Here is a 12,126-nt window from a genome sequence, read left to right on the forward strand (position 1 = left end):
GCGGGGTGAGCAGAGCTCATTAGCATTTAAAGAGACATGCACCGAAACGGGTCGCTGTGATCAGAGCTGTTTTTAACAAGGTAAAAAGGGCATTGTTTTACATGACCACTGAAGAATTTTTAAAGTATGTTGCAGACATTTCATGTAGACCCTAAAGAAACATACCAACTTGTGGAAAATGTAACCTTTAAGTGTGTGTGTTCCTACATACCTGTGTGGCATTCCGTGTTTTCATCTTGCTGGTACTGACCAACAGAATTGACTGTGACTGTCTGAAGGTTTGGGATCTGTCCCACCGTGCCTGTGGTGCCAGTTTGCCCAAGAGAAAGGGTCTGCACAGGGGCAAGGGTAATTTGGGGGGATGAGACACCCCCAGCAGCCGGCAGCTGCAGATTCTGCAGGTTCTGAACCCCTTGAACTTGGAAGGTCTGCCACTGGATCTGGCCTGTGGGAGAGACGGTTTGAGCTTGGATCAGAAATGTACCAGCATTTAACAGCTGCACGCTTTGTAGTGTTTGCGCCGCTCCATCTGCCGTCTGCGCTGGTATGAGCTGCACCACCGGTTCACCGCCAGCCGTGTGGTTCTGCTGGAAGTAAGATGGATCCTGCTGCCCGGCTGATACAGCAGTGGCTTGGGTGAGAACGCCAGTCCCGTCTATCGTCTCAGGAAGCGACGTCATTGTGGAAGAGGTGGTGGTTGGCACAAAGGCATTAGCGTTGTTGGTGTTAAGTGGCTCTGTGCATTTGCTTTCAACCTGGCTATCGCTTGTTGAGGTGGTGGGACCGGTCATGATGAGCTGGCCATCTGCTGTAATGCTTGTCGCTATGGTCTGAGCACCAGCCAACCCCAGAGACTCGAGATCCATGTTACTCAAGCTGTTTATCGGCACTAATGTGATGTTGCCCGGCAGCCCCACCGGTACATTAGCGACAACCTGGCCCTGTGCGCCAAACCCTGAGCCGGCCAGTGAGACTGTGGGAATCTGCTGCACATGCCCACTTTGACTCAGCAAGCCCTGGAGATCATTAGCATTGGTGGCTGTGGCAATGCCCTGCGTTCCATCCTGAAGGATAGCAATGTCAGTACCCATTGTGCTTACGTCTGCAGTGGGTGCTGCATAGCTTAGTGACGCACCATCCGTTCCCTGCAGCTGAGGGATGATCTGGTACTGCACCCCATTGGCCCCGGTGCCATCTACCCCTGCAGTCACGAAAACAGACTGGGTCTGCCCTGCCATAGTCTGTAGTGGCACCACATATTGCCCGTTGCTGCCCAGAAGTCCTCCGCTGGGTACCTGCACTACTGATGGCTCGTCTTTCACTGAGCTCACAGATGTTAGAACCTCCCAGCGATCAGAGGAGCCCGTCAACTGGATGGCTGTGAGGTCTGTGGTCTGCTGTGGGGTGGAGATATTACTATTATATTAGTGCTTCATGACAAATTTGATCATACACACACAGAGCAATTTGGATTCAACCAAAAATGATAACTATATTAGTGTTCACACCAATGGACGATAACATTCTGTTTACAAACAACATGTGCTCAAGTTAGCCTGTCTGCTGCTTTAAATTCTCAAGCTCTTTAAAGTCCAGTGAATTCTGATCGGCTGTCAATGTTTTTATTGTTCATCAGCTGGAAAAAAATAATTCTGAAAGTGATTCCAACGATATTGTTCCTCTGTGTCATTAACGTTATAGTTGTGGTGTGGACCTCCCTATTCTCTCAGAAAAATTATTAAAATTTTATAGAAATAGTTATCGTCCTTGGTGTCAACAGGCCTGAACAAAGAAAAAAAATATGGAAATACAAGTCACTATAGAATTAAAAAATTATGCATTAAAGTATAATTGTGCTAAGCATTAAATATAATGTTATAAAGTCGTTATATAATATTAATGCCGAAAATTCATCCAAGCATTAGATCTCAATGAGGATAAAGCTTAACTAATAAATATAGCATGAAAAACAATCATTTTTTATGTTAAATACAGTACTTAGTCCCGATGAAACATAAGTTCCTTCCTTATTGTGACGCACTTCTGAGTAGAGCTGTGCGATTAATCGAAATCGTCATAAAATCGCGATTTCTAAATCGCTTTACAGCACAATTTTCCACGCACCCGACCTCCCGCAGTATACTATCCGAACCAATCAGAATGCAGCACGCCTAAATGGAGCACGAGAACAGAACAGACCGGGCGGGCATACAAACGTAATGCCAGGTTCACACACTCAGTCTGTGGTGCGTATTTTGTCCGCGCCCATGTTAACGGATCAGAGCGTTCACACTGCATGCGATTGCGGTCCGGCAGTGTGCTCCAGGAGCGGAGCGCTTCTGCACGGAGTCTATAGCCCTATTCGCACGGGATTAGTATTATCTGGAGACCTTGTGTGATTTTGAAATTACCCCCCCACATCTGAATTTCGTGTGGTGCATTCGCACGGGATAAGCGAAGCCTGTGATTTTACTCGAATTTACTGACTTGTCTCCCGGATACCCGGATGTCAAGGCTTTGAGAGTCCCGTTCTATGGTCCAGATGGATTTAAAAAAAATAAATTAATATATTTTCGTGCGCTGTGTCATTTACATTTCACCAGGTTAAAATAATATCTCAAGCTTTATGCTTGATTTATTTGTAACACATTAACCTCAAAACCTTTTCAGCTTTCTCTTTCTGCAAATTGTATGGTGTAGCGATATGATGACAGCACCCAAAATACTATCAAACACTCCAACGCAGCTCCATTCTTCGCGAAAGATGGATAAAAAGGCGCACAGCAAACAAAAACCTCGAAAAATGATATGCGACCCGCCAGATGCTGGCCGAATCACAGAGATGCCGATTCGCACGGGACTAATATTATCACAGGACCTGGGTGTTCGGCGAAATATGGTAGGTCATTTGCGGGGGAATTTTCACTTTACAAATTACAGACATGGCCGATTCGCACGGGATTAAGATCACAGACAACCTCCGCAATTATTACAAATGACTGGAGGTCACCAGGTAATACTAATCCCGTGCGAATAGGGCTTATTTCTGCTGTGCTGCATGCGCTGAATTAAAGTGACAGCACATTATTTGCGGTCAAAATTAACATGGATTGACACGGAAATTTAGTAATTACACCATAAATGCATATAATTAAAGTCTACTGTTTCAGTCAACACATGGCTTTTTGGCTAGATTTAAAACAAGGAAAAGTGCACTTTTAGATAAACAAGGCAATAATAGATGGCACTCGTGGTGGTAGTTAAACAAAGTTATATTTATTGAGTTTAAACGTGAAGATGTCTATGAAAGGTTGTATTACTGTACTGTGATAAAAGAGAATCACAATGCTGAAAAAGCATTTTCAGAAACAACGTTTGGATTTGAAATCAAAATAATGGATAAATGTTGTGTTTGTGGTAAACAGCCGCGGATCAGGAGCGGACTGCAAACGCGTCCTGTGCGAAAGCAAAATGAGTTTGTGCTGCTTCTGCACCGCATACACATACTGTATACGCACTGCAGACAGAGCACGTGTGAACTTGACGCGACAAATCTAGTTCAACATCTGAGGCAACGCCACAAAGAGCTAGCTCTATGACCAATGCATGGCAAAAAAAATCCCTGGACACAGGATTTTTTTTTCCCTGCCATATGCCTATTCTAGAGGCATTTTGTTACACCTTTACTTAGTGATTATTTTGCCTTATGTCTGTTCTAGAGACATGTTACAGCTTCTTGATAAAGCTCTAATTGGTTTTCTTTTGGAAATATGTTTCAAATTCACACTGAATGCATTTATGACTGTAAGCATGTCTGTGTGTGTCAAAATCGTGATTAAAATCGAAATCGCAAAATTGAGAAAAAAAAAATCGCGATAGGTTTTTTTTGTCCATATCGCACAGCCCTACTTCTGAGTGTAATATATAAATAGAAATAGAAAAAATGAAAGGACGGGGACTTGGTTCTATCCATCCTTATTTTGAGATGTGGATGTTGCACTAAAAAAATAGAGGCAGATGAAGGAGAGCTTGCAGGGGTGGGTTTTAAGCAGACTAAATGAATGGGGAAGTCCTGCATAGGACACAAGAGAGAAGTCTGTTGCTTTCACCAGAATATCCAGTTATGACAAGTTGATTAGACAATCACGTTACAAGGTCAAAGCACTAAACTTCTGCTAAACAATAAACGTATAATTTATAAAGTAAACATATGCACGGATGAATTGTTCACAATAAGATCTATAACATGAATTTTAAAAACGGATAGAGTGAATTTTCATTTCATGCCGACTTCAAACTTAAGAGGTGTCATTCAGGACTTTGGTTCAGTTATCTGTTTAATAGGGAACAATAACGTCTTTCAGCGGCTGTACGTCTGTCAGAAAATGCTAATAAATCATCGATATTACTTCAAAAGCCAAGAGCACATGACAAAAGGTGACAAAGAGCTTCTGTTTGCCAGGTCTGTGCACGCAACCGCTCCAGGGGGAATGGTGGAACTGTGGAGGATATGTGACAGCCTGGGCAGGGGTGGAGGCTTTTCCCGGTGGAGGGGTCCTCCCCTATCGTGGGGGTGACCGGGGATCACCACAGGTAAAGCGGGCAAGGCGACGGTGGCGAGTCTGTCCGACCCACAATGGGCGGGTTTAAAAGGGTAAGAAAGTGGGTGGCCGTACAAAGCGAAGGCTCACAGGAAGTGTTCGACTTTTCCCCTATTTTTAAAACGTGTGAACTTCACCAAAACACCACGACACCCCGCAAGACAGCGCCGGGGAAGCGACAAACCAACAGGGGGATTTCATACCTGGTCCAGGGCGCCGCTGGCCGGCTGCAAAAAGTCGCTCTGACTGCTGTCCACGTCCAAGGCAGCCATTTCCTGCTGTTTCGCTGGCTGTTCTGGGGCTACGGAGACACAGCGAGAGAAAAAACTCAAAACAAATTCATGCTCAACGAACCCCCACCTCGAAAAGGCGGAGATTTGCCGCCAAACCGCCTGGAATTTAAACGAATCAGGCGGTTCTTTCTGCTTTGGCGTTGCCTGAGCAACAGTCTTTTCAAATGTTTACTTTGTTAAAGTAAGGCTAGCTGGCTAACGGTTAGCGTCGCTGCTGAGAAAGATTAAACACTGAGCTAGCTCGCTTTGCTAATGGCTCTCCAAACTCACCAGCGGTGCTGTGCTTCGATCGGGCTAAGTGTTACGTACCAGTCATAGCGTGAAAAGGTAAAAAATCGGAGGTTTATCTGTTCATTTAAACTCCCAACATGATTGTTTTAATCAAAGGCGGGCTGTGATCGGAGATTCGGGTCGATTTTTTTTCTTATTTTTGATTGACGGTGCGGGAAACACAAAAGGTGGGGCTTCGGAAATTACCAATGAAATTTGCGTCACGTAAACGGAAGACCCGCCTTTCTTCTACGCCGTGATTGGCTGTGTGATTCGACCCCCTGGACACGGAGTGGTCAACGCTGTACGTCTGTCAATTTCATGGCATGAGCGTTTCCTGTTTGTTGTTCGCTTCGCAGATGTGGAGTCTTTGGAAATCTAGCTGGAATTGTTCACGTATGGCAGGAAGTTAGTTGCAACTCTGGTGGCCATTACATTACACTGAGTGCGTTACACTAGACGTGTTGTGAAACATTCAGTACAATCTGCGCAATGTCACAACATTGTTTTACGTTCACATTAAAACGTTTCACGAAATATCATTTATATTTCACACAAGGTTAAAGATTAAGACATTTGCTGTGTAACGTTATGTAAATTAACTAGTTTCGTTTTGATCCACAGTGCAGCCTTGTTAGTTATCGCTTGCCCGAGTTTACGTGTCGGTTTAACCACCTGGGTAAACAGTGCTTTGTGGAAACAGCTGTGACTCCGTATGTCCTCCGGGCCCAACTGTATCATAATAGTCTACCGTTTCATACTGCTCATCTCTCACTTGTCCTGTACGTATATTAACATAAGAATTACATTTTACATGGCTGTTTTTAACAATTCGAGAATACCGCCAAGTCCGAGCTATTGATTTATCAAAAAAGTTTTATGTCGGTTTAACCACCTGGGTAAACAGTGCTTTGCGGAAACAGCTGTGACTCCGTATGTCCTCCGGGCCCAACTGTATCATAATAGTCTACCGTTTCATACTGCTCATCTCACTTGTCCTGTACGTATATTAACATAAGAATTACATTTTACATGGCTGTTTTTAACAATTCGAGAATACCGCCAAGTCCGAGCTATTGATTTATCAAAAAAGTTTTACTTAAGTTTTTTTTTTTTTACAACTTGTTAAAGTCTTTTTAAACTTCGTCCACTGGATGCCCCCTGTCCAGCAAGAATAACCCAAATCACGTTTCTACATTTAAGTTCAGATACAATAAATACATTCACTTTAAACCCCCTCTATAGTTCATATAACTATCTGCTTCTCAAGCCAGTTTGAAAATAGAAAGGTAAAAAAAAAAAAGTAATTGTTTTTAGTAAGAATTACAATTAGTAACTAAATAAGCATTTGTATGTAATTAATAGATACTAGTAAATAAACTAGTAAAGTCAGGTCCACTAGTAAAAACAGATCCACACAGAATTGTATAGTTACAATTATTGTTACCAATAAAAAGAATATAAAGAACATATAAAACTAGCCACTTTAAAATAGTTACTAGTTTGGGGCATTGAAGTAAAAAAAAAATCAACCACAAGTCTCTGTATTCCAGTCGCATCCAGATCTCTAATCTACATACCTCTAACACATCACAATAAGGATTAAAAACCATCAATGTCAGTATATCTAAAGGCAAAAAAAAAAAAAAAAATAAAAATGAAAGAAAAAAAAAAAAAACATTTCAAAGCCTGAATGAAGTAGAAAACAGTAAAACGCACTTTCAATCTTTGGTTCAACTTTCCAGCTGCGCTGCTTCAAGTCTTGGATGGTTTGGCATTCTCCATCTCTGGTGTTGGGCTCCTCCGTCTGGCATCCCATTTCACGACATGTCTTGGGCTGACAATACAGAGATCGATTAATTTTAACATGTATAGAATAGAAAGCATAAGACAAATAAATAAACTTAACAGTATGATATAGAGTAAGTGGCCACAACCAGACTAATACTATTTTTGCAGAATGCATATATTGTGCCCTGTATGAAAATATTTTGGAATATGCACGGATGAGCTACAATTGCCAAAAAGAGCAGTACACAATAGATCATACTGCAAATACTGTATCCCACAGTGCAATGCTCATCTTGACCTTCCATTTCCAATTCTGCACACTTAAAAATAAAGGTTATATGTAACTAAAACGGGCCAAATGAATCAACATCAAATTGGAATAGAATATAGTTTGTTAACACAAAATCAGCATCAATAGCCAACCCTAGACTTTGTATAATTTAAATGACATCCAGCCAAGCATAAATTTGGATTTGTTTTATCATTATTTAATCATAAACTGTTTTGATTAAAGACAGTTTCAAAAACTGTTTCGATTAAATGAATCAGGTTGTTTTGGAAATCTCAAATTTGTCTCTTATAGAAAACATCTAGCTATCATTGATACCGCACTTTTAGATGTTCATTTGTTTCTTTATCCACTGTAAAAGAAAGTCAGTTTGACCTTAGTAAACTCAGACCAGACAAATCAGCTTGACTGCACTACACACTGCATGAACGGAAGTTTTTTTTAATTTTTACATACAGGTCCACTTATAATGTTAGCAAGATTTTTTATTTTTATTTTTTTATTTGTAAAGTAAGGGTTTTTTATAAGATCATGTTTAAATAAATCATGAAAAATGAATGAAAGAAATGTCAGTTATTATTTATTGGCAAGGTAACCAAAGGATTAATCAACTAATCACAAAATATCAGGGTAAGTAAATTAGACAAATTGACTAATCGAAAAAAAAAAAATCAATACATCAATCAATACAAAAAACAGCCCTAAATTTATTATAATTTAGAGGTAATATGCCATTTTTTATCCTGTATTTGACCCACTCTTTGAAACACACTGTTTTGATAGGCCTGCCGCATTCAAGACTTAAAAAGTTCAAATTAAAAGTAAGAACCACTGCTATGATTGGGTAACAGTTTTGCTTAAATATATATAACAATATGGGTCATTTTGGTTAAAAACGTATAAACACTCAGTACATGTCAAACGATCTGTAACAGACAAAGTAATAGTGACAAATGGTAAACACATTGTTACTCACACTTGTGTGTTGCGACATTACTGTTGGATCCAATATAGTCGGCACTGCATCATTTTTAATTTTCAGTCTCTCTGAAAAGCCTGCATCGAACTTGTTTAAAAATGAATCCGCAGTAAAAAAAGTCAGTTTGACCTTAGTAAACTCAGACCAGACAAATCAGCTAGACTGCACTACACACTGCATGAACGGAAGTTTTTTTACATTTTTACATACAGGTCCACTTATAATGTTAGCAAGATTTTTTATTTGTAAAGTAAGGGTTTTTTATAAGATCATGTTTAAATAAATCATGAAAAATGAATGAAAGAAATGTCAGTTATTATTTATTGGCAAGGTAACCAAAGGATTAATCAACTAATCACAAAATATCAGGGTAAAATAATTAGACAAATTGACTAATCGAAAAAAAAAAAATCAATACATCAATCAATACAAAAAACAGCCCTAAATTTATTATAATTTAGAGGTAATATGCCATTTTTTATCCTGTATTTGACCCACTCTTTGAAACACACTGTTTTGATAGGCCTGCCGCATTCAAGACTTAAAAAGTTCAAATTAAAAGTAAGAACCACTGCTATGATTGGGTAACAGTTTTGCTTAAATATATATAACAATATGGGTCATTTTGGTTAAAAACGTATAAACACTCAGTACATGTCAAACGATCTGTAACAGACAAAGTAATAGTGACAAATGGTAAACACATTGTTACTCACACTTGTGTGTTGCGACATTACTGTTGGATCCAATATAGTCGGCACTGCATCATTTTTAATTTTCAGTCTCTCTGAAAAGCCTGCATCGAACTTGTTTAAAAATGAATCCGCAGTAAAATGAAGCGAACAAATAAACAGTGCCTTACTGACGTGATCTGGAACTTCGTCAAAAATAAAGTTCATCCACTCTTTCCTAATGTTAGGATCACAAGGAAGGCAATGCAAAGACTGTTTTTCCACAACTTGGCACTGCACAACATCTTGTTATCCTCGGAGGCATCTCTATCGTTTTGTTGCTTGAGTAATCCTTTTTCCAATTAAAGCACTACCTAAAGGAAAAAAATGGAAAAGCCCATTCGCACTGTTAAATTTAATTGGCAAAATAGCTTTCAGCCAACAAGTATTTTTGATTTGCATATAGTTGAATTCACCTGAATTAGAATAATTCTGAGTTAAAATAGTATCCAAACCCCTCACAAATGTGTTTTGTAAGCTCTTGATACAATATACACTACCGGTCAAAAGTTTGGGATCAGTAAGACTTGCAATGTTTTTTAAAGAAGTCCCTTATGCTCATCAAGGCTGCATTTATTTGATCAAAAATACAGAAAAAAAACAGTAATCTTGCAAAATGTTATTGCAATATAAAATAATGGTTTCTATTTGAATATCCTTTAAAATATAATTTATTTCTGTGATGCAAAGCTGAATTTCCATAAGCCATTACTCCAGTATAAAGTGTCACATGATCCTTCAGAAATCATTCTAATATGCTGATTTACCTGTTCAGTCTGTACGTCACACAGCGCGTGTGACGTGTGGGCTCGCGCTCTTCAGAGACAATCACAGAATATGACAGAGCTCGTGTTTTAAAGCCAAACACACTGGAATGAATAATTCACTGAAAACGCAACGCGAGTCTCTGTTCTCTCTGCAATCTCTGATATAATCAGCCTGGTTTCCTTTATATTAGCGCTGTTTTGGACGGATTGTTTGAATGCATTCACTAACTGGATCATTGGACTGAAAACTTTAGCGGCTTAAAATGATCTGATCGCAAGCAGAGAAGCAAAATTGGGTTAAAGGGTTAGAATAGAAATTGTGCTTCAGTAATTTTGCGTTAATTGCGTTAAATTATTTTAACGTGTTAAGGATTGTAAAATTAATCGCATGCGTTAACGCGTTAACGTTGACAGCACTAATTTTAATGTATATTAAAATAGAAAAAAACTTTATTTTACATCATAATAATATTTCACAATATTACATTTTTTCCTGTATTTTTGATCAAATAAATGCAGCCTTGATGAGCATTAGAAACTCCTGTAAAAAACATTAAAAATCGTTCTGATCCCAAACTTTTGACCGGTAGTGTATATAATATTTAATAATAATATTTAATTTAATACACAAATATTTTAGGTCATATTTTAATATCAAAAAGTGGTGTGGAAAATACTTCTATAGCTTAACTCTCCTGCTGTGTTCATAAAATTGTTAGGGGTCAAACTGACCCCCATTGGTTTCCATGCAATTCAGCAAAAATCAACACTATGAAAAACACTAAAGTATCATGTAAAAAAAAAAAGTCTTTATTATTGCTTGTAAATCTTTATTTTAAAAAAACTGTTTTAAAAAAGGGGTAAATTTGACCCACATTCTGACGCAATTTTATGTTCAGAATTAGCTGCAGACACAAAATAAAAACATCTCTTTTATGTTTTTGTAATGATTACTTGTAGCGATTATTTACACACTGAGGCACAAATAATAACTAACTTTAAATAGTATTTAGAATTTTTGTACATAGTGTAAATAGTATTTAAAATTATTATTTTAAAATTTGATTTTAAGTGCTGCAACAGGCTATTAATTGAGTTTCAATAAACTAACAACCAAAAACATTTTGAGAATTCCCCTTAGATGATTCAATCAATCTTTATTACAGACTCAAGGTCCAAATTTTAAAAAAAACAAGACAATAGGACAACATATACAACCCACAACATCTACCACACACAATAAAAAGTTACAAAATACAACAATACCAATGTCTCCACAGCTTTGACTGATACCGTGTAGTACTAACCCTTATATTTGATAGACCATTCATTTTTTGAAGCATTTAGCCGGCAGATAAATCTATACATAAGATTTCGTAACAGTGCTTTAAAAGTGATTACTCTTGCACTCACAAACATTTCACTTGCACTATGCCATCTAGGTCTCTTTAGTAAAATTCTCATTGCATCATTATAAGCTACTTGCAGCTTCTGTAAACTAGATGTTCTATAGTTGAACCACAGATGAGCAGTATAAAGTGTTGTACAATATGCTTTAAAAAGTGACACCTTCACCTCATCTGAACAGAAACTAAACTTACGTAAAAGTATATTCGCCTGCATATACATCATACGGCGTTGCCTTTCAATATCCTCATCGTCTGTCATGCGTTCAGTGATGAAATGTCCAAGGTATTTTACTTTAGCACACACAGTGAGACTCCTATTAGACAACTTGAAAACTGGAAATTTTATACTTTTATCCTCCTTAGTTCTGCAAATCATAACCACACTCTTATCAGGATTATATAAAATATCATGTTCAAGACCATAATCAGAACACATAGTTAAAAGCTGTTGAAGACCAGCACTGCTAGGACTAAACACCACAAGATCATCTGCATACATAATATGATTCACTAGAATATTCCCAATCATACACCCAGTTTTACAAGCATTCAAACATTCAGATAGATCATCCATGTAAAGATTAAACAGAATTGGGGACAAAATCCCTCCTTGTCTCACGCCATTACTAACCCCAAAAGGGGCAGAGACTTTATTGCCCCATTTTACTCGCATCATCTGGTGGGCATACCAATAAGCCAGGATTCTCACAATGTATTCTGGCACCCCTCTTTGTCTCATTTTAAAAAATAACTTCGCATGGTTAACCCGATCAAAAGCTTTAGATGCATCAATGAAGCACAAAGACTGATGAGTTTTTATCTCTATACTTGTTTACTATTCCCTTTAATGCATAGATGCAAAGATCAGTACCATGTTTAGCCTTAAATCCAAACTGATTGTCTGTAGAATTAATAAACACATTTAACCTATCCAGCAAGATTTTTTCCAACACTTTAGACAGGATACTAGCTAAAGCTATAGGTCTATAATTATCT

The 12,126-nt window shown here is 38.3% G+C and overlaps 1 protein-coding gene across 1 annotated transcript in view; it reads right to left on the bottom strand.

Moving 5' to 3' along the window:
• LOC107705495 (transcription factor Sp3-like) overlaps positions 1–5,396 on the bottom strand; it is a 7,240-nt gene extending 1,844 nt beyond the window's left edge. The window contains exons 1-3 of the mRNA XM_016508803.1: positions 5,204–5,396; positions 4,805–4,902; positions 212–1,397 (exon numbers count right to left, since the gene is read on the bottom strand). Of these exons, the coding sequence (XP_016364289.1) occupies positions 212–1,397; positions 4,805–4,902; positions 5,204–5,210 (1,291 nt within the window). The 5' untranslated portion in view covers positions 5,211–5,396. The remainder of the gene's footprint in view (positions 1–211; positions 1,398–4,804; positions 4,903–5,203) is intronic.
• Positions 5,397–12,126: the final 6,730 nt, after the last annotated feature.

The sequence above is a fragment of the Sinocyclocheilus rhinocerous genome, unplaced genomic scaffold (assembly GCF_001515625.1).
Source record: "Sinocyclocheilus rhinocerous isolate Xijiao unplaced genomic scaffold, SAMN03320098_v1.1 scaffold504, whole genome shotgun sequence".
Classification (NCBI taxonomy): Eukaryota; Metazoa; Chordata; class Actinopteri; order Cypriniformes; family Cyprinidae; genus Sinocyclocheilus; species Sinocyclocheilus rhinocerous.